Raw genomic sequence first — 24,165 nt, 5'->3', positions numbered from 1 at the left:
TTTAATTCTAAGTACCAAAATTAGGCAAATTGATTACTCGTTGTGTTATTTACAACTAAATTCATATCATATTATATTGAAAATACGATTCATTTAAAAAAATATTCTCTTTTTCATATTATACAAAGGAATAATTTACATAAATTACAATTTTCCTCGTTAGATATAAATTTTTACTTGTGTTATCTTAGGATGTGAAAATAATAATAATTGGTTAGTAATTCAAATAAATAATATGACAATTTATACTATATTTGGTATTCCAAAAGATTGGAAATGAGAGGTGATTATATTATTTTGTATTTTAAAAGCTTATACGTATTTTATTGTTACTTGGTGATCGAAGTAGTGAGACTACGAGCCAGTTGGCAGTTCTCAACAAACAGATCCCGGACCAGCAAATCGGAAGCTGCCAGTCTCTGGCGGAGAGCGCCCACTTCTCCGCGATGTGCCGCTATATTCTCTGTCAAACAAATATCAAATATTCAAAACAACACACCAAACAGTGACTCTTAACCCTTCCCTTACAGTGCTAAAATCTTCCGCGTGCACCGGTGATATGTATTTTGTACACCATTTGAAAATGTGGTTTAAAAACGGGAAAAATGTGAATATTCCTAAATGTGTCTTTTATTGACCATGGTTGAAGTTAAAATATAACAATTTTGTTATGTTAGCTCTGGTACATATTATCTAAAAAAGGGAAAAAAATCGCAAGTAGCCGCAATTGCGACACGACCGCCACACAAGACGATCTGTGCTCTACTGGCGGCTGGCGGAGTAAACTCACACATTTTGACATGCGCGTATACTTTCAAAGCACGCCACACGCGCACACACAGAAAAGTTTGTGTATTGGTGATTTTTTTCCCGTATTTTTCACAAATTATTTATTTACGTCGCTGCAAATGAATAACTCTATATAATAATACTTTCATGTAATACATAATTATATTACACGTAGTCATACAGGAGAAAGTGACCAAGTGCATTTTTTTACAAAAACGAAATTCTTGACTATTTGATATCTCACTATCTTAATATTGCCCTAAAAAATACCTCAAGCGATTTTAAACTTGGAGTTTAATATAATTACTTGTTAAAAATGACTAACTGCATTGATGTTTATTTTATTGCCAAGCAAAAGTGATTTAAATGGCCCTCCTGAACATTTTACGTTTTGTTAGTTGGTCACTTTCTTCTGTACGACTACGTACGGAGGAATACAAAAATTCTCACCCCGTTTCTATTATATTTTATATTGATATTCTCATTTTTAAAGTCAAGTTGTAGTAAATACAGATCACCGGAAGGGGAAGGCAAAACGCTTGTATTAGATCACTAATTGAGTTTTATTTCACACTACTAGTTTTGAAGTGAGTAACAACACCAAGATAGAGCTTATCAGGAGTTTGGCCCACTCCATTTTTCTCTATGCTGCTGAAACATGGATCATAAAAGAAGCAGAAAAGAGAAAAATTAACGCTATCGAAATGTGGTGTAAGAGGCACATACTCCGAATTCCACGGACATCCGAATGCCAATTTAATTTAATAAAATCACAGTGAAGTGCTTTTTAAGTAGTGTTTTACAAAAATGGCGCTACATAAATTATCAAAAATTATTAATATTATACTGAAAATAAAAGTTGAAAAACTGAAGAAAGATAAAAGTAATTAATAGAGAAAATAATTAAAACACAAAGTTTACAGTTTCAGTGGTAACTGGAACCAATATAAGTTTAGAAATTTCCACATATCGCTCACTCCTTTATTATTGAACTTTTACTGTGCAACAGATCTTTTTAGGTAAAACCTGAAGGTTTTTTCTCCATTTGAAAAATATTTAGTTTATTTAAAAAAAGAATTAAACAATACATTTTCTTCAAAATGCAAAAACAACACTTTCTGCCCTGTAGCGGGTAAATATTAAGTTAAAAATATGCCGCTTTTGCTGGGATATAGTACATTTTCTGGGCATTCCGAAAACACGCACAACTGAAAATTGTCGATTTTTGATTTATGACGTTCTTGAAAGGAGTGAGCGATATGTGTGTAACCAAAATTAATATAGACATGTTCTTTTAAACCAGATCACATGGGTATCACGGATGTGGGGTTATTGTTTAGACCTACCCGGACCTAAGAGGCGGATTTTTTAAATTTTATTTACTATTTTAGACCATTTTCATTTTTAATTTCAGTTAGTAAATACCACATTTTCTTAAAATCTATTGTGACACATGTTTCGTGCATTCCGCATCATCATAGTGTTTGGGTCAATTAAATCATCTTTTTTTTAAACTCTTATCTGCACCCGATGGTGCATAGGGCACTGCTTCATATAAACAGTGTTATCTTGACCGTTAACATACGAATGAAAGGTGATCAGCCCTCCGCTTGAGGTACGAGTCCAAGGTAATATTGAATAATAACTACAGTGAAAAATTACTTATATTTATTTGACCCCCCCTGGGAATCGAACCCGGGATCTCCAGCACGGTAGCTAAACATTACACCAAGTAGGCGGATAAAAATTATACAGGAAAATATTTAACCGGATCCACGCGGCTCGCATAACTGTATGTGTTTTAACAAAACATGCCCCATACGCGGCTGACATAAGCGTTTGTGTTTTTACATTGCTCCAAGTTTAGAACCTCAGTTCAACTTAGAGGGATTTTTTCATGGTGTGGAACTTTGGATAAAATAATATGTCAATCCTTGGCCTTATGACATCTGTTGAAATATCTGACTAATAATTAGTAACATCACAAGGATAAATAAAAGAACAGATCCTGATTTTTCTTGAGGTCGGTAATTAGTCCGCGCCATAATCATGCCCTATATCTGTCTCACTCTCAACGCTACGCATCGCCAGTGGGTAAGAGTGACACACGATGCGCACTTTGATTTATTTATGTTACGATCTTATTTCTTTATATTACGATATATTTCAAGAATAATGTGACACAAGTGTATGATAGAGTACCAAAAAGGCACAATGAATCCCATTGAACGTTTTTGTTTAGGAAAATAAATCGTTTCTTCAGTAAATACACAATAAAAGTAATAATTTTTTTAAAAAACAGCGAAATACCACCGCGCACGGGCGTCTCTTAGGAACAAAGTTAACGCGGGATAGAAAAATTATTAGCATATTTGTTTAAGTATCGTGTAGCCCAGTAAACTGATAAGACATTCATAATATTGACAATAATTGTTGAAATAACTTCAAGTATCAGAACTGAATGATAAATACTTATCAATCTGACAAACTTATCGATCTGAATTGAATATTTAAATAAGTTAAGAGATTATAAGTTGTTAACTAATATGTATAATGAACTTACGCTGCATCACCGCTTCAGCATACGAATGTTGTTGTCTTAAAGCGGTTTGAAGTTGCCGACAATAGTTTTCCAAGGCCACAGCTTTCAAGGCAGCCGCACCCTGCAAAATAGATTTGTTTCGAATATAAATTCATTTAATTTCACTATAATTATTGTTAAATCATGACTGGATACAGCTAGTTCTCAATATTTAATAATAATTTTATTTATTGTTTCGGCATTAACTTTGTGGTAAGACATGTTACAATGATTAAAGAAAACACTTCGTTTTTTACCACTTGAGTTTTATTATAGACTACATGTTTCAGAAGTTAAACTTCCATCATTCAGGTCTGTATAATAACTAAAATATAAAATTGTTCTATAAATAAGGAGAGGAAATATTATTGATATTATTATTTTCTCCTTATTTATAGAACAAATTTATATTTTATATATTATATTTTATATTTTAGTTAATATACATACCAGAATGATGGAAGTTTCTTCTTCTTCTGAAACATGTAGTCTATAATAAAACTCAAGTGGTAAAAAACGAAGTGTTTTCTTTAATCATTTAATAATAATAATAAAACCCTTATCCGCACCCTGATGGTGCATAGGGCACTGCGTTATATAAACTCAGTGTTATCTTGATCGTTTACACATGAAGGAAAGGTGATCAGCCCTCCGCTTCAGGTACCAGTCCAGGGTAATATTGAATATGTGTTACAGTGAAAAAATCACTTATATTTATTTTACCCTCCTTGGGAATTGAACCCGAGACCTTCAGAACGGCAGCCGAGCGTGCTGACCATTACACTACGGAGGCGGATATAGAATAGTTCTCAATATTAGGATTCATATTTTTTTATTAGATATTAACACATTGTTTGCGGGAAACGCTCAAAAGCGTCTTTAACATACTGGTGGTAGAGAGCGGGACACTTATAAGCGATCTATTTGCTTACATTTGGTAGAGGGCGAAAGATGCCAAAAAACATTGTACAGATGGGAATTAGGTTTGCGGTTACTTGTGATTAGTATACTGAGGGTCGGGAGGCAAATGTCTGAGTATAATTAGTTTCGGGGTTGATGAAAAAATCGCCCGACAACAATACGTTAAAAGCTTTTTGCACATAAAAATCAGTACCACAAAGAACATAATATGTAGAAAAATAGAAATGAAATCGGCTTGAGTATGACTTATTATAGTTCTGCATTCAGATGACACAGTGTCTAATTAATGTATTTGGGGGTAATCACTGTAAAACATTAGATTTGTAAAAAACTTATTGACAAATACTGCTTACTAGCAAATAAGACCTGCAAGCGCTGGTGACAAAGGCGTATTATGTGTGCAAGGAAAGTGATTTGCTGAGGAATCTTGACAAATCCAAAGTCATGGTTTTTTAAAGAGACGAATATAGATCTGGGTGTAAAATAGTAGTAAATGGGGAAATTTTAGAAAAAGTAGATGATTTCCTATAGTGAAGTTTTCTAAGGATAAAATGATTGATAGAGATAATGAGAGGAGAGTGAATGCTGGGAACAGAGTGAATAGTGAACTAAAATCTGTTTCAGCGAATAAAAACCTATCACCGAAAGCATACCAACCCAAATGCATGGAGATGGCAAAAGAAGGTCGACTGAAATACACTCGAAATGTGATCTCTCAGATGAATATGCAGCAAAACAATCTACGATAAATGTTTGAACGGTGAAATAAGAAAATAATGCAAGGCTGAGATAAGCATTATTGATGAAATTAAAAAAGGTATGTTGAGATGGTTTGAACATATGGAACAAATGAGTGAGGAAAGAATGGTAAAACAAATTTATAAGGCTAATGTAGTTGGAAATAGCAAAGGACGACCGAAGAAAACTTGGCATGATCAAGTATTTCAAATACTTGTAAGTGGGTCAGGAGTTGGAATCATCAGCGGGTATATATGATGGGATGCATGAATGTGAAAGAGACAAAGATTGTTTATACGACACAGTATGTGGTGTGATGACTAGGTTAGTAAGTTAGATACTAATATATGTAACACACTCCTTATCATTCATCGTTCACTTGTATTATGATCAATAATTACCACTTGACTTTGAGGATTGGTTCTCTGCATATTCAAATTCCGTATCTCGGCGTCAAGTCGAGCGCGAGTAGCTTCCAACTGATGTACCTCCTTACGCCTTCCTTGCAGTTCCTCCTCGAGATCGGAGCAATACACCACCTTCTTGTCGTTGAAATATTTACTCTGACTCTTCTGACAAGATTGAGAAGGTTTGACCATTGACGGCAATGGCTTCTGTATTGGCGTTATGGTATTAGAAACGTGTCCGTCGGGAATTTCAACGGCGTAGTTGCCGTTTTGTGAGTTTTGCTCCTTAAAGAAGGCCGGGTTTCGGTAGTCTCTCGCAATATCCACATTGTTTCGCAGGCTAGGTACGGGTGATGAGATGGTGCTTTGGTTCCATAAATAATCTATGGGAGAACTGATTTTTTCGATGATTTGATCCCTGGCGTAGAGTTCCGCAGATTCTTCATTATTCGGACATCCATTAGAAACTGACACATCTTTTCTGTATTCTTTTTCGCATACATTAGCACCTAACAAGTTATGTTCTGTGTCTGAAATCGAGTCGGATGTCAATGCATTTTCATTCTTGCACGCGCAACTTTTGGCATTTTCTAATTGTTCTATTTGCTCTTTTAATTGACTAATTTCATTATTTTTCATTTCTAGCTCTTCTTCAGCCTTATTTTTGAACTCTTGGAATTCATCCTCTAGGTCGGTGAATTGTTTCTCCAAGTTGTATTTCTCTTCGATAGTCGATAAGGGACCGTCGAATCGATCGTGTTTGCCATCTTGGGAGGTCAACTGCTCTTCATATTCTGAAAGCTTACTCAGTAGTTCGGCAAACTTTTCATCGGTTATCTTCTGTTCTTGGTCAAAAATATCTCTTTCTTCGTTTAATTTCGATTCCCAATAATCTTCACACTTATCGTATTCATTTTTCAATAATTCCATATTACTTTCTAGTTCCGCGTATTTTTCCGAATCCTTTTTCTTCTGTTCCCTACTTTCGAAACGTTCCTTATCCAGTTCCTCGCTTAAATTTTTAAGTTTCAGTTCAAGATCGTTAATTTGAGACAGAAAAAGATCTGGGTTATTAATAGTGGGTTTTTCAGAAGATCTGTCAGAAATTGGTATTTCTCGGTTAATTTTGTCCGCTGATGATGGACAGTTTTGACTTTCTGAATCGGTCAGTGAAAACAACAAAAAATGATCGTTAATTTTAATGTTACATAATTCAGTAACTATATTTTTGACCAGAGGTATAATATTATTTGATTCTGAGGAATTGTTACGATCAATTATTGACTTTATATCGTCCATTATTCTTCTTAGTAATAAATATAAGCCCAAATAATAGTGTTTCATTTGACTTTGGACAAATAAACTGGATAATGTGTTTGATGTAGCCTGCAATAAATAAATAAATTTACACATTCCAATTGTAAATTAATTTGTTTACACTCCGAGAATAATCAGCTATTTCATAAGTATAGATAAAGATAATTTCAGATTTCAGATAATGATAGTAAAAATACGATAAGTTTGCACTGGAATTTTAATTTGATAAAGGAAAAAATTTCAAATATAGCGATGCGTTAAAAAAATATTACTCACCCTGAAAATTGATGTCAACTCCTCCACATTCTCTGGTGTCAGTTGTTTTATACATACTAAAGTATCGAGCGTGTTTTTCCCAGTCTCCATGCTCCCATTCAACGAACTGTCATTGCTACTCTTATTAAAAGAATTATTTTCAAAAGACCGAAAATCATTATAATATATTTTTTGTTGGCATATTTTTGGATTTTCTTCAATATAAGAAACGATACCCTGTATTTCGATTACCTCGCCGTTTAAATTGGACACCTTTTTTGAGACATTGTCCGCTGCATCTTCGGAATAAGAGTCTTTAGCGAACTTTGATTTATCAGCCGACTTCATGTTTTCTAACTCCGCGCAGAGCTCGTCATTTTTATCTTTCAATACAATGTTTTCCTTTTGCAAATTGCTAATTTGACTTTCGAGAGCCGATAACTCATTTCCTTTGCTGACGCTGTCTTGTGTTTTGTGTTGCTTGTCGCGCATCAGCAACTTGATTTCCTTAGAAAGCTGTCTCTTGATCTCTACTAATTCGTAAATCTGTTCTTGAGCGCTGTTGAATTCTTTATCTATCCTAATATTTTCATCGCTCAGCTGCGATACTTGAGACTTGAGCTTCGATTCATCCGATTCCAGAACCGATACTTTATTTTCCAACGCGGATATTGAAGAAGCGAATTGCTCTTTCTCTAAAGCGAATTGACCAGAAAGTTGTTTTACAATTTCGGCGTGTTTTTGTTCTAGCTGCTTGAAAGTATGTTTGGCGGTATGTTCCATTTTCGCGTGATTATCATCCACTTCGTGAGCGAGTAAGATCGCCCGCTGATTGGCATCGGATAAATCGGTTCTCAACTTATCTCGTTCGGCGTACGTGTGATTGAGAGATAATTTGAGGGCCTTCTTTTCAAACTGATAAAGACACAATGCGGCTTGAAACAATGTTATCAAAGAAGATGTAGAAAAGTTTTCTTGCAAATTGTTCAACATGCCCTGTATTTCTTCTTCTAGCACTAAAATTATCCGAGAGAGATTGGTGTCGCGGTCGGTGAAACCGAGATCGCACAGTAGCTGATGAGATTGAACTATTCCCGCGGCTTCCCAAAGTTCCATGATGGAGTTAGAACTGACCGTCTCTTCTCCGTCTCTGTGAGATTGCGCATTTACCATTTCGTTATTTGCCATCGACTGCAAGCAGCTGTCTAAGCCTTCGGCATCGGTGTTTTTAATAATGTTCTCGAAACAAATGGGCTGTATGCTACTCAAGTGGGCGTTGCTGTTGCAATCTAAAACTCCTAAAACACTCTGAGTATTGCTCGGGCCGACTTGATATGGCACGGGAGGGATGGTGTCGAAATGTTCAGTTTTGGACAGACTCAACTGCTTATTGGCTCTAGATAAGACACAGTTAGCGGGGGAATCGATATGACCGCCGTTTCTGCAACCGGAAAACGAAAGGCTTCTTTTTAGTTTATTATTTTTCCGTTTCTTGATTGCAAAATTTTTGTCTAGCGATGTCACGGGCGTATTCTTTATTTCCGAATCCAACGTTTCGAGGGATGAATTTTCAGTTTCATTAACGGTCTCGGAAATATAGTCGGCGGAGTCGCCGCTCTTGGATGGCTTAGATCGCCGACCGTACTTTTTGGATCCGAATATAAATTTGGGAGAGACTTCCCTCCCGGACGACTCTTCGCCGCTATTCAACTCGACTTTTTCTAGTTTCTTCCCCGGCGATGGTTCGTTCGATTCGTTGGCTAATACAGCCAAAAGACCATCCCGAAACATAGGAAATGTGACACATAAATCGTTAGAATCCTTTTGCAACAACTCGATCAGTTGCCGGCCCCGATTTTCTAATTGCAGAGTGTTGCAGAGTTTTTCGAGACCTTCGCGACTAAGGCTTCCTTTATGGGCCGAATCGTAACTCGCGAATAATGTATAAAGTTGTTTCTCATATTGATCCATCGTACGATCAATTTCCATCGTCAATCTGAAAATATTCCTTCATCGATATCATATTTAATACATATGTGTGATCAAATCTAATGTGTATAAATATTTTACTCACCATATAGTTCCAAATAAGGAAAAATAACATTAAAAAAATAGTATTTACAGTAAGATGACATTTGATAATGACAGTCAGCTTATTATTACATCTTAAAGTAACAGTGTTGTCAGCGTCAATAAATTTTATGACAGAAAACTATTTAATCATTCACAACAGGTAACACCGAATATACTAAAATCGTCAAAAATGAACCTTATGGGTAATAACACTAAGGATTATTTTGATATACTATATTTATACTACACCATTGGTTACGAATACAAACAACATCAGTATTTCTTCTATGGTTTTATTCTGTCATTTAATTTGACATTGACATTTAGTATTTGTTTTGTTCGGTGCTCTCGGTATTTTAATTGATCTTTTGGATCCAAATATGAGTCTTAAAGTATAAATCATAAAGTGTACAGCTCATTTCTTCGTAATACTAGAAAAAATGACGATTCCGGTCCCGAGCGTTAAATATAATTTGCTAGAAGATGCAAGAAATGGATCGAAGCGATTTCAGGTGTCATTATGTTTATACCTAATAGCCCTTATCGTGATTTTGATAATAGTTTTACCGCTATTATTTTCTTCGTTTTATACTCTAAATAAAAGTGGTAAGGCTGCAAATAATGGGAGTTTAATGAGCCGCGCAGAATTGTATTCCTTCGATCAAAAATTAAACGAAAATGCTTCGTGTAAATTATGTAATTCTCGAATAAATGTCGTCGATAAGCTAAATAATGGTGCTCCTGTAAAACTCGTGTGCTATTACAATTTTCCGAGCTCTCTAAACGATTCTAGGGCGCTTATGCCGGAAGATATTGATTGTAATTTGTGTACTCACATTAATGTAGGCTTTGCGCAAATTCACAATTGTTCAATCGTCTTAACTGAAGTGATGCAAAATATTATCCCACGTTTAGTAAAATTAAAGACTCGAAATCCTGATCTGAAGCTTCTGCTATCTCTGGGCGGAGCCTCCGCGGGCGGGTTTACGGACATGGTGGTCACTCACGCTTCGAGAAAAGTTTTCATCCGATCTCTCAAAGCTGTATTGAGGCAATACAAACTGGACGGAGTGGACCTCGACTGGGAGTTCCCGGTGGTCTCTGAAAGATATAAAAACGAGGATTTGCAAAGTTATTCGGGCGGAAAAGAGAGACAGCACTTCAGCCAGTTACTCCACGAAATCAGATCGGAATATATACGAGAAAAGAGAGACTACCTCTTGAGTTTGGCGGTTGCAGCTCCCGAGCACATAGTCGAAACGGCTTACGACATCGGAGAAATCAACCAATACGCCGATTACGTCAATCTGATGTCTTACGACTACCATGTTTATACGAAATTCACGCCATTCACCGGGTTGAACGCTCCTCTATACAAACGAAGCGAAGACTACCTTTATCTGGCATCGTTAAACATAAACTATTCCACTCATCTGTGGTTAAACGGAGGTCTAGATAGAAATAAAATAGTAGTCGGGCTCCCCACTTACGGCCACTCCTTCAACTTGGTGAATAGTAACAACCCTACAGTCGGCAGTCCCGCCGACGGCTTCGGGAAACTGGGCAGCCTCGGATTTGTGGATTACTCGGATGTTTGTGACTTTATCGGCGATAACCCGGATGTCGCAATCTTTTACGACAACCAGACCTTGTCGCCATTTCTACATAAAGCTCGGGAGTGGGTGTCCTACGAAAGCAAGGAAAGTATCGCGGCTAAAGGAAGGTATGTTAAGGATTTCCGATTCGGGGGAGCTATGGTCTATTCGTTAAACGCCGATGATTATTCCGGCCGATGCTCCGGAAATTCGGAAGACAAATTTTACTTGACTCGTCAACTGAAAGATGTTTTATATGATAACGACTTATGACTAATAGAGAAATCTTTAACTGAAGCATTGAATAGCTTGTAAATAATTTTGAATATTTCAAATTGAATACTAAAATTTATTTAAATTCAGCAGAATTTACTAAATTTAAATTTAAAAAAACAAAAACATGTATGCTGCCTTAATAAAGTTTGAATTTTGTGAAAAATGTGATACGTGTATTTTAAATTGCAATTACTTTCTTCAAAAAAAATTTTCACTATTGCATATTTAAGCTGCAAATAATATTCAATCATATTTATTTTGACAAATGTAAAAGTTGAAGTTGAAGAAAAAATACTATTGACCATAACAATGCATTTATATAATGCGGCTTCCTTTACACTAGTAAATGAAAGGAATTCATAGATTAGTGTACTAAAAAAATAATCATTCTTTCCATCACAATATATAGGCACTTTAGCTGCAATTTTTTTTCAATGTATTGTAGAAATTTATATACCAAACAACAACAACGAAAATATCTGATTTTAATGGATCTCAAATTTTTTTATAGACAATGTCTGTTTAAAACTTGTTCACTGATTTTAAAAGAAAAAAGTACTTGGTATGTTTCAGTCTGAAGATGCCAGTCAATGGGTAAAGCTTACGTTATCAATAAGCAGTGTCCAGAGTATTTTTTTTTCGTGTAAAATTTTATGCGCAAACATGACTAATTTTTTCACTTAAACTTATTTTATGGAATTTTGCAAACTTTTTTATTCAGTGATCCAGACAATAGCATTATGTATACCCTGCGAGTACTGATATAATGCCGAGTTAACCCTTTCCGGTCCCCCAAAATTTAAAAAAAATTAGGTAGACAGTTACATTCCAATTGGAAAAAATATTTTGTCCTCTGCTCCACATACTGTTGTAATAGATACGAGTGACAAAAATGTAAGATTGGAATTTAAATAATAACCATCATTAGTAATATAAATAATACTAATGATGGAAAAAATGACGAATAACATCCGACATGGGACCTAAGAGGAAAAAATCGATGTCGAATGAGATTTGACATTGGACCAGCAAGGGTTAAAGCCATGAAAATGTAAGAGAGGTTCGTAATGAAAATAAAAAGAAATTACTGTTTTAATAGAAATATATTTTCTTTTTTTAGGAATTTTACTATGTATAACAACTAAGCAACAGTTAAATGATAATTACATCATATATTTTTCACTAGGTGTAGATGAAATACATATTTACAAATATTGAGCTTATCATAACATTTATGTAGAATTATACTGCATTCACTGTATAAAAGTACAATTCAGCATTTTATAGTGTAATATGAAATAAAGTGCCAGAATTCAATTGTTAGTCATATTTTAATACTCTTCATAATCAAATAATCACTTTATTGCTTAGATTATTTCTTTCTGATCCCCTAAATATACTTTACAATTTATTTCTTTAAATATCGTTTGGCATGATAAATTTATTATTCATCCAGGCAGGTGCCGAAGTATGGTTGGGTAAACACTCGACTGCGAAACTGCTATAGCGAGGTACGATTCCTGCTAATTGCAAAATTAATTTAATATTTTTTATTCTTAACCTATTAAGTATTTATGATATATTTTCATATTTACCTTATTTGTCCTTACTATCCTACCGACAGCTTTAAGCTGCTGTATACTGTGTATTCATCCACTAAATAATTCTGTTAGTGTTAATCAATTTAGTCTAACTTATGCAATTTAACTAGATATTTCAATTAAAAATGAATATAGTGCCTCATTCAGATAAACCAAAATCCGTTCCAGATATGCCATTATTGAATAAGGTATTATTAAGTATATTTATTGCTAAGTACATATTGCATCAACAATATATTCCATATATTATACTATTGTCGGTTCAGCATAGAATTAAAGAGCTTATATTTGTACATAAGTGTAATTTTAATTTTTACAAGCCTTGTCATAAATATCATTCGTTATGAATATAAAATTACATAGCGTCATATATTTTAAAATGATTAATAATTGGTCTCTAAATCACTAAATAATCTCCCTAAAAGCAGACTTCAAAAAATATGTGGTAAGAATTAACAAGATCTGTTAGAAAATTGTAAACCAAAGAATTAAGATATTTTGCACTGACAAAATTTAAAAACTAAACTCTGTGTTTCATAATGTGCCATTTTAGTTGTTTTTATTTATCTTTAGAACCATAAGGGAGTGCAGCTATTGAAAATCAAATTTTCATATTTTTTTTAGGAATAATTACTAATAATATATATTGTATTGTGATCAATTGATCTGGAAAAATGTTATATTTAAGCATTGGATGTCGAATTAGGGAAATGTATCTTAAATTAAAAAATGAAATTCTCCTTTATGAAGATTAATACATCTACAAAATCTCATATATTATTATGAATTCTCAAATACTTATGAACTTATATTTATATCTTCATATGACAATGTATTTATTTTTGTTTCCATATTTTTCAGTTTATTTGTCTATGTATTTATAATAAGTAGGTACTCGCAGCAAGATAAAATAGCTACATAACTGGACAGAAACTAGATTTGGGTTGCCATATTTATGCAAATTCCATAGAAACATTTTGAATAAAAGATCGACAACAACTAATATATTGTCTTTTGTCCTTATTTTTTAATTTTACTCAAGATTTTGATGTCATATTTTTTTCACAACTTAATTTTCTTTGTGAATTGAGGGAAATGAGAATTCCCTCTCTTCTGTTTTTAAATCATCAGGAACTATTCTCTTTTGATTTTCCTCTTAATTCTTGTTAAAATTAAATTCACCGTATTTCAACTGTATATTGAGACCACTATCAATAACGGTAACATGTCCCTAAGTATCATAACAGATGGCAACCTTAGACTGCACCTTGAAAGTTTGGTTAATATGTAAAAATATTAACTTTTTCAGAAAGTGTTAGATTTATAGAACCGCTACAATGATTTTAGTCTGAAAATACCCTTAGAATGTCAGACAGTTGTCATAAATATAAAATATCATGTTCAATTATAGATTGAACTTGATCAAAATTAGCTTTTAACTGGAAAAAACTTATAAACCTTGTGATATATATATATTTTTTTTTTTGGTTAAATATATTTTTTTTACACTTATCATTCCTGTGTTTTAAAATAATTAACTCTTTATATAAATTAATGTAAGCTCATGTTATATCAATTCTGTATACTTTTTTCTTATTCTTTTACTGTGTTTTAATTGTGGTTCCGGTTACATTATTATAATGATAAATATTTGTCACTACACTTTGGAAGGATAGTCCAGGATGAGAACCCCGGACTCTATAAATATAGAATAAATTTATACTGCTGTCTGTAAATATGTTTCTTAGCTTGATTCACACTTGAGAAATTTCAACACAAAATGAACTAACACATGTAATGCCAAATAAATAAGTTTATCAATATCTTCTACTGAGTGGTAAGATGTGGACTATTATGTTGGAGATATTAAATAGTCAAATCAAATACTAAAGTGTTTTACCCTAACATTTGTTTGATATTATTCTTTTCATTGATTAATCACATTCCCTTCATATATTTAACGATGAGTTTACTTTGCGTCGATCTGACACAGAGCCCCATTGAGTGTAGATAAGGGCTTGAAAAAGAAGATATCGCTGAGTCCTAAATAAAAAAAACTAGATTTTTTCAGGAGATCGTTTTTAAAGTTTAAAAATATAATACACTGTATTAAAAATAAATATCAAGCCACTTATTGAACTTTTTACTGTGCAACAGATCTTTTTAGGTAAAACCTGAAGGTTTTTTCTCCATTTGAAAAATATTTAGGATATAAAAAAAAAAAATTAAACAATAACTTTTTTTTTAAATGAAAAAACAATACTTTCTGCCCTGTAGCGGGTAAACATTAAGTTAAAAATATGCCGCTTTTGCTGGGATATAGTACATTTTCTGGGCATTCCGAAAACATGCATAACTGAAAATTGACGATTTTTGATTTATGACGTTGTTGAAAGGAGTGAGCGATATATATGTTAGACCATTTAATTCAATGTTTCTGCACCTTTAAGCAATCTAACAGCTTTAATTTACTATATTATAATGTATTATAATAAGTCTGTTATTGAAAACTGTTTATTTATAGGGGCTACCACACATCCTTGTATCCAATTATATTTCCTTCTAACTCAATTTACTGATGTATGTATTTTAACGGTTATGTTTTGACAAATAAATTCGTTATTTACTGAGAAATTGTTTTATTTTAGATTGTGAAACGTGTTAATTTTAAATAAAATTCTCGACGATGCTTTGTGCCCATGTATAACAGTGGGTTCCTTTTTCATGGTTTCTATCTAAAGGGGATATTTTCTGGGATTTTTCAAATAAAAAATATTTTTAGGTACAAGAAGTCGTTCATTTTATTACAAAATTGCATATTTACAGTAGGTTTAGGTTTTGAGGGTATTTGGATTTACTGAATTTGTGATTTTTTTGGTTTCCTTGGTCTGGTGAAGAAAGATGGCGCGAGATTCGTTGTCATATTTCGACTCTGAAAACAAACAAAAAAATATTATTTAAAAAAAACATTGCCGATATCTTAACCATAGATTACTGAATGTAGAAATTGCAAAGCTCTAAATAATTATTGCATCGATTCTGATTTATTATTCCACGATCTAAGGATAAGCTAACGATTTTTATTGCTCCAAGCTACAAATTACCAAGTAGGAATACATTAAGCGTTTTGCAATGGAAGCGAAATCGATATTGACGGAAACATCAGTAGATATTTGGACACGTCTTTAATGGTACACAATGGCGAGCATTTCGCGTATATCCTGGTAAAAAATGTTAACCTAGGATTGCCAAAATTAATTGTGTTTTTCAAAGTAATCAATTAAATAAATTTCAATGTATTATTATTTATTCACTATATCAGACACTGGATTATTACGCTTCGGATAATATATCAATATTACAGGTGTCTCAACTTGAGATAAAAATATATATCGTTTCAGTAAAAGAAGATGGAAGTCGGAGTATCCCAGGGCTTACGACCTGGCATTTGGCAGGCTTAAGTGATTTTAACGTTATTTCAGGCTTCTATCTCAAAAACATATGTGAATTTAGTCGGAATGAATCTCATCTATGTTCAATTAGAGTAAGCTATATTCACAAATATCCCCACTGATGGCACCTCAATCAGACATACTTCTAGCCTTTTGAATTGTATCAACAAATGAAAGGGATCCAAGACCATTGCATAAATACAAGTTCTAAAAATCAATGCAATACGGATGTTCAATAATGGGCAGAACGGTGAACGTTACACAAGTTTAAAAGTGATCCTTTAAGGCAGATTGTAAGCCCTTGGATGCTCAGACTTCCATGTGAAGTACGTTTTGTTGTTGTTGTAAGTTTGATGAATGTGAATTTGTTCTTACCTCTCTTACCATCCTCCCTTTTGCCATCCGCCTCCTCCTCCTCCGATCTTGCCACCTCCGAATCCGCCACCGTATCCGCCTCCGAGTCCACCTCCGAATCCGCCTCCGTGTCCGCCGCCGCTGTATCCTCCGATTCCGCCGAATCCGCTGCCTCCGTGTCCGCCGCCGCTGTATCCTCCGAATCCGCCGCCGCTCTTGTAGCCGCCTCCGAATCCGCCGATGCTGCTGCCGCCTCCGAATCCGCCCCCGTGTCCTCCGAGACCGCCGCCGCTATATCCTCCGAATCCTCCGCCGCTCTTGTAGCCGCCTCCGAATCCGCCGATGCTGCTGCCGCCTCCGTATCCGCCTCCGTGTCCTCCGAGACCGCCACCGCTGAATCCTCCGATTCCGCCGCCGCTCTTGTAGCCGCCTCCGAATCCGCCGCCGCCGTAGCTACCGCCTCCGAAGCCTCCCAGGCTTTTGCCGCCTCCGTATCCTCCTCCGAGGCCGCCGCCTCCGAATCCGCCTCCGTGTCCTCCGAGGCCGCCGCCTCCGAATCCGCCCCCGTGTCCTCCGAGGCCGCCACCGCTGAATCCTCCGAATCCGCCGCCGCTCTTGTAGCCGCCCCCGAATCCGCCACCTCCGAATCCGCCGCCTCCGTATCCGCCACCGCCGCCGCTGGACCAGCCGTGCCCTCCGGCATTAACGGCCGCTGCCAGCGCCAATAAGCAAACAAATACCTGCAACCGAGAAAATAAATACTAAATACTAAAGCAAACAATCATATTCATCAATGTTCCTTTCTGATGTTTGTTTTTTCATTTTACAAAATAACTTTTTATTCCAATATGCATTGAAATAGCTGTAACGTATAAGTTTCAGAGTTCCCAGTCGAATCATCAGGGCAACTGACACCTTATCGCTTCCCACGAGTAGAACAAACTCTAAACGAAGTTCCTATGTATTAATCGTTCATCAAAATTGGTTAACGCTGAATATGGAGATGTTTAAGTTGACATTGTCAGCGCTGAGATCAATAACATCGTAAGTCATCATTGAAATTGGTGTCTCTTGTTTCGTACGATTTGTTTTTGACTTGAGCTTTGATGTATCCCCTTTCCCCCTTTCCTGCCTCCCGTCCCTCTTCCAGGTATTTTTACAAATGTGGAATGTAATTGGAACAGTTTAAGCACTTGTTTGGAAATACTCGTTTATGTGTAAAACTTGATGTTACTAATATGTTAAATTTCCAAATAAAATAAAATAAAAACATTTATCGATGTTCCTATTCGACGATAGTTTTCAATAATAACGTTAAGTTAACAATAATAACGTTTTTTGTTAGTTCCTTTAACAAAAAACGTTATTATTGTTGCATTTTTCTGAGAATTTAAACGTTGCAGGTTTTATAGAATCGTATAAAAGGTTATCAGATCGACTTTTGAGACAATGGGATCGAATTAAATCCATTATTCGATTTCGAATGCCAAAAATATAAAGCGCTACGAAAGTGAAGGTATATGTTTTAGTAAGTTGTTGTGAAAGGTCAGTAAACGATAATTCGGTAACAAACGAGATATGATCGAAGAAGTGCATCACGATTTTTCTTTTCACAATTTTTAATTCGTATAAACAAATGCGGCGGAAAAAGATTCATTTTGTATTAGAGTGAAAATAAACGAGGATTAAAAATATATATATACGTTTTAGTACTATAAAATACACATATTAAAAATTAAAAATAAAAAAATAAATCAATATTATTAAGCGTACAATTTTTTTTTTCAAATTAATTATAAAAATGAAATTCGAAAATCGTCTTTTTTTAAATCAAAAAATTATACACTTCGTACATTCACAAACTCAATTTTTTTTTATTCTAAATTTTATTTTATAAATAACACTGTTTTTTATCATTAATATCACGTGTTTCGATGCCTTTCGCACCATTTTAAAACACGTACGGTGTTATGTGGAAAGAATCGAAACACGTGTCACAGTACATTTTACTAAATAGTGACATTTACCAAGTGAAATTAAATTTCAAAATGGAAAGATATTACCGCAAAGGCTACCGAATCAATGAATAAAATCGAGTTTTTCTTTGAAAAATACGTTAATATTTTTAAGGATGTAAGAGTAAACATGATGTTTTTTTTACTGTATTTTTTTTATCACCGAACAACGATTTATTTTTTAAATTATTTTATATTTACGAAAAAAACTTTTTTTATTCGTACTGCGCTGGATTACGTGAGTTATACAAGATTTTCACATTGAATAAAAACACTTGCACTGACAATTTTTTAAAGTAAAATATTATCGAATTTGGTTGTGTTGATTTACCTTCATGTTCGGAGTTAAAAGAGTAAACTGCGAATGATACTGCTTAGAAAAATGCTCGGTACTTTTATACCAAGTCAGATTGGATTTGGCGGGAGAGTCGGAGGTCGCACCATCTCTGTTCATTGTAAGGAGAGGCCTCTCTAAAATTTAAATTACACAAAAAAGGAATGCTTTACTTCTGACCATCGCATCGATATAGTCTCTGAATCATTCAGATTACAGGCAAGGGGTGTCATAACGTAATTTTAAACTGGGTCGTGCAAAATTGAATGAATTAAAATGGTTATATTATTTTTTGACATCTCATCAAAGATGCAGAAGAATATGGAAGTCTGGACATTTACGAGGCTGACGACCAATAGATCTCAATAGATGTTTCTAGTGATTCAAGAACAAGGTTTCTAAATTGGTTCACATATAATATATAGAACTTCCAAGAATTTGAGTAGTGTCGTTGTCACTAATGGGTAGGGTTGGTGAATGTTACACGTGTGTAAAGTGATTAAACCAGCCTATGACGGTCGTCAGCCCCGTATATGCCCAGACTTCCATATTCTTCTTCATCTTTGTTGAGATGTCAATTTTTTTATTTTTTTATTTGCCAATTCCATGTTTGGCTTCCATACATCAGTGTTGGTATCAGCACTCCATTGTGATCTACCAGTTTAGCTTTCATGGACATATTATTATTTGCAATCACTCTACATATTCCAAGCGCCATTTGTTCTATTCCCTGGGTTTTCACCAATATGTAGATTTTTCACTATATTAACATATAGATATGTATGTAGAGTCTATAAGTGCCCTATCTACCATTAGGTTTGGATAAATTTCAAAGATGAAGATAAAGATTTTTATTCACTTTCCCAATTTCAAATAAGTTTTAAATTTCTGTTGAGATATCAGTACAAAAATCTTGATAACAATGTTTCGTGTCGGGTTGTGGTCCCGTGGTTAGTGTCGCGGACTCTTGAGTCAGAGTTTCTAGGTTCGAAGCCACTCTACCACAATTTGATACCTATTTCTAATAATGAGCCGCTTAGGTTCACAGAAATAGTATGAAATTGAAGTATTTTTGTAAATAACAAAAGCACAAATATTTATCTATTAAAAAAATCTTTTGGGGGGTGAAATGTAGTATTGGTATAGAATGATTTGGATACACTGGTTTTTATTTTGTATAAAGTATTATTAATGATATATTTTACAATATATTCAGGCAAGAGCAATGAGTGTTTGATTCCCTTCAATTGGAAAAGTAATTGTTTTACAAGAAATATTTATCTTGAATAGATCCGGGTATTTGTATTTTTCAAGTCAACCTTCCCTATCCTTACTATCTACTACCTGAAGACAAGCTTCTAAAATAGAGGCCTTGTAGATTGTTCCTTTAAAAATAAAATAAATAAATGGTCGGCTAGGATTCGGAATAATCGGTGGGTATGTATGTATGAACAGATGCATGAAGAGTGGTGTGACGTAATAGGCATGATGCATCCTTGAATTTTCACCCTCATTTCTAGTGCAATTATCGATTACCAAATCGCCGCGTAAGAAGTTTCACTCCGATAAATCTTTCTTGTTTTTTTTTTAACAATTTTAAAATTGTTTTTTCTTCAGATGGTTCGTTTTGGATTATCAGCGACGATTGATAATAATAATAATAACGGATTTGCAGTGGCGAGTTTTCATTCTGAGTAGTTTTGGGTAAGGATACGTTGAAAGCTGTCCCACCGCATTCCCAGATCTGATACAGAAGCATCTAGGCTTCCTGACATACCTTATCTTGCAAAGCATTTAAAAAAAAAAACTGAATTGAGAAATTTATTAAAAATGTAAAACAAAATTGTATCCCCTTTTTACTGTGAATTAACATTTAAAAGCTTTCAATATCCCTGTAACTGCCAATCTGAATAAATACAAGTTTGTAAATCCACCACCGAATTTTCTAGAAGTGCCCCGGTGCAGGCAGTGAAAGGGATTAGTATTTAATTAGTTCAGTTAGTTAGCTAGATCCGATTCCGACCCGACGTTGGCCGGTACACAGACGCCTCCATAGACACAGCAGACAGACACGAGTTGGGTAAGGATAAGGTATAGTAGGCACTGGTCGTGTTTCTGTATGGAACGTTAGTAATCCAGGGTAGGCACTGGTTGTCTGCCTATATAGAATGCACGCCTCTGCGGATTTGATATTTACTTAATTATTATATAATGAAGCATTATAAGGTTTAAGGAGCCTATTAGTGCTGACGCTAAGCGCTAACATTAAAACTGTGGGAACAGTCACGCTTATCTCACTATCGAAAATGGAGAGAAACTTTCACTTTATGCACTGATTTATAAGGGTTAACAAAAAAGTCTACAATTTATATTATTTTTCAAAAAAATCATTCAAAATATTTTAAATTCTAAAGACATTTGTTTTTTTTTCAAATGTTTTTGTTTTGTTCGATATTTCATACATAATTTACTAAATGGGTGCAAATTATTGTTCACAAATCTGGGTTTGTTCACTTAGGAGTTATATATTTTATATCTCAACAAAGATAAAAAAAAAGAATATGGAACTCTAGGTACGGGGCTGTCATTGACGAACAAAACGCCACACCACTCTGTCGTTGCTAACAATCCTCTCCTCTTCCACATTCATGCCTTTTCTCACACATACCCGCCGATTATTATCGACTCTTGACCTGACCACGCCCAAGTATTTAAAATATTTGATCATGCCAAGCTTTTTCCGTTCTTACACCTCACCTCATAAATTTGATTTACTTTCCCTTCCTCAGTCATTAGTTTCACATGTCCAAATCATCTTAACCCTTTCCGGTCCCCCAAAATTAAAAAAAAAAATCTAGGTAGACAGTTACATTCCAATTGGATTTTTTTTCCTCTGCTCCACATACTGTTGTAATGGATACGAGTGATAAAAATGTAAGCTTGTAACTTAAATAAATAATACTAATGATGAAAAAAATGTCGAATAACATCCGACATGGGACCTAAGAGAAAAAAATCGATGTCGAATGAGATTCGACATTGGACCAGTAAGGGTTAACACACCTTTCTTAATTATATCGATAATGCTTATATTTTTTCCTTATTTCGCCTTTCGAACATCTACCATACATGGTTTTACCGCACTGAGAGATCGCATTTCGACTGCATTGAAGACTCAAGAAAGTAGACACTTTCACCTTATTTTGCCAACTCCACGCTTCATTTCCATAAAGTAGGGTTCCAACCAGGACTCCGTTGGAACATGTACTAAGATCTTGCCCAATGTTTGAGCGATACAGGTGGATTCTCCGACTGGAGTGTGATGCTCACAACATCGACTCCCTGAACCCTCAGGAGATGCTAAGAAGCGGAATCGTCACCAAGTTGTACAGGGACTACCTGGAAAGTATGGTTGTGGAGATGAAAAACTACAATGAAGGAGGATAAACGGAGCCGGGAATTGTAGAACAACTATGACTTATTTTTACGGAGCTAAATGTAGTGGAGTGAAGCGTCTGACGCTGCTCTACCCTTTTTTTTCTCTCCCACATAATGCATACTGGAAAGCACTATAGTAAAAGTGTAAGAATCCCTTACCCGTACCATGACCTTGCATTTATAAGCAGGGTGCAAAAAAGAGAAAGAGGAACAACAACAAAAACAGGACTTGTGTACTGCCAGTCAATGAAGACATTCGTGTGTGTGTACTAGGCATAATACTGAAAAATCTGCTAATACTTAACAAAACAACGCAGTTTATGTCGTAACAACTTTACGTGATATGACGAATAATGGACGCCAAAAGAAAAGAAATAAATTAGTTTTGATCTATGTGTATTCCAAGAGGTCCCATCCTAGATGTGCAGTGAATATTTTATTGCGATTAGAACAGCAACTGACATGTCGCTCACTCCTTTCAACAACGTCATATATAAAAAAAATCGTCAATTCTCAGTGTTGCATGTTTTCGGAATGCCCAGAAAATTTACTATATTCCAGCAAAAGCGGCTTATTTTTAACTTAATATTTACCCGCTACAGGGCAGAAAGTGTTGCTTTGTATTTTCGAGAAAAGGTATTGTTTGATTATTTTTTTAAATAAACTAAATATTTTTCAAATGGAGAAAAAAATTCAGGTTTTACATAAAAAGATCTGTTGCACAGTAAAAAGTTCAATAAGTGGCTTCATATTTATTTTTAATACATTTTATTATATTCTTAACCTTTAAAAACGATCTCCTGAAAAATCAAGTTATTTGATATATGACGTTGTTGAAAGGAGTGAACGATCTATGCAGTAGGTTGAAATGAATTTGCAAGTATTTCTGCAACCATTACTGTTGTATTTTTATTTGCATCGGATAATTGAAATGATTATGAAAAGTTCTTAAGGTGGTATGGACATATGGAGCGAACGATACCGAGAGAATGACTAAGAAAGTATATTTGGCAAATATGAAGTAGGAAGATCGAAAAAGTCTACGTAATCGGAGGGCATTATGACATGTATGGACACGAAGGAGGCTAGGAGTGTATGTCAGGCCAAAAGAGTATGGCGTTCCATCTTCAATCAATAGACTTTCATCCTTCTTTTGCCAACTCCATGCTTCGAATGAAACGTCGTATCAACATTGTCAAGCGATCGGTGAATTGCTTTAGAAGATTTGGGATCTTGAAAAAACCTACTTACCACATTTTAATTTGTATAGATAATCGCTAACATAATCAAATAATAATGATCAAGCAATAAATTTAAAAAGCTAAATTTATTTTTTTTTCAATTATTTATAGCGTTAAAAAGGGGTCATGTTCTAACATAAATTTATTTGAAGTATGCATCTTTATCGATTTTTTTTTTCATTTTGGTATTATCCATAACTTCATTCAATACATCGTAAAAATATTCGAATGATCTATCATCTGTTACGAAATATTAAATAGTTACCACGCCGCATCAATTAAGAAAATAAAGATTTATCTAACTTTGAAAAAAAGGTAATAATTCTTGTTTGTATTTATGATTTGTTCGATGATTCACTGCAGCAGAGATAAAAGATCTATGGAACGCGAGCTAGTCTAACCCAAAAAAATACGGTGGAACCCTAAAATCCGAACCATTGGGGCTGTGGTCTGTTCGGATTTGGGAAAGTTCTGATTAGCCGAGAAGTAGTGTTTGTGTGTGTTCCTTTTGTGTTTTTTCTGGTTCATTTAGCTGAAATGTTAAGGTGGGATAATCGGTAGCCCGTAACTTACATTTCTTTATACCCAGGTAACATTTAACGTAATTGTTTTTTTTAAACACCATTTTTGTATTGATAAAATAAGTTTTTTTTTCGAAATAAATATACAATTTTGAAAAGAAAAGACTTGTTAAAAGGCAAGGAATTAAAAAAATTATAAAATATATTTTTTTTTAATTATATCGTAGTCAAACAGGAAAAAGTGACCAAGTGCATTT

General features: G+C 34.5%; 3 protein-coding genes across 3 annotated transcripts; 1 reads left to right on the top strand and 2 right to left on the bottom strand.

Moving 5' to 3' along the window:
- Window positions 1–321: 321 nt before the first annotated feature.
- Window positions 322–9,181, bottom strand: Nin (blastoderm-specific gene 25D). Its single transcript, XM_088277110.1, has 5 exons — window positions 9,083–9,181; window positions 7,030–9,004; window positions 5,431–6,822; window positions 3,353–3,452; window positions 322–463 (listed from the first exon to the last, which is right to left on the bottom strand). The coding sequence occupies exons 2-5, from the start codon at window positions 8,995–8,997 to the stop codon at window positions 330–332; spliced, it is 3,594 nt and encodes a 1,197-aa protein (XP_088133236.1). The 5' UTR covers window positions 8,998–9,004; window positions 9,083–9,181; the 3' UTR covers window positions 322–329.
- Window positions 9,182–9,382: 201 nt separating this feature from the next.
- On the top strand, window positions 9,383–15,177 carry Cht11 (chitinase-3-like protein). Its single transcript, XM_088277111.1, has one exon. It carries the CDS (start codon window positions 9,522–9,524, stop codon window positions 10,947–10,949), a length of 1,428 nt encoding a protein of 475 aa, XP_088133237.1. The 5' UTR covers window positions 9,383–9,521; the 3' UTR covers window positions 10,950–15,177.
- A 151-nt stretch (window positions 15,178–15,328) lies between these two features.
- On the bottom strand, window positions 15,329–18,743 carry LOC148312465 (uncharacterized). Its single transcript, XM_088277112.1, has 3 exons — window positions 18,706–18,743; window positions 16,381–17,099; window positions 15,329–15,485 (listed from the first exon to the last, which is right to left on the bottom strand). The coding sequence occupies exons 2-3, from the start codon at window positions 17,060–17,062 to the stop codon at window positions 15,385–15,387; spliced, it is 783 nt and encodes a 260-aa protein (XP_088133238.1). The 5' UTR covers window positions 17,063–17,099; window positions 18,706–18,743; the 3' UTR covers window positions 15,329–15,384.
- Between the last annotated feature and the right edge of the window lie 5,422 nt (window positions 18,744–24,165).

Source organism: Brachycentrus maculatus, unplaced genomic scaffold (genome assembly GCF_059751285.1).
Source record: "Brachycentrus maculatus isolate JH-2025_06_01 unplaced genomic scaffold, ASM5975128v1 h1tg000039l, whole genome shotgun sequence".
Taxonomy (NCBI): Eukaryota; Metazoa; Arthropoda; class Insecta; order Trichoptera; family Brachycentridae; genus Brachycentrus; species Brachycentrus maculatus.
The sequence above is the reverse complement of the archived record's forward strand: the minus strand, read 5'-3'. Positions and strand labels throughout refer to the sequence as shown.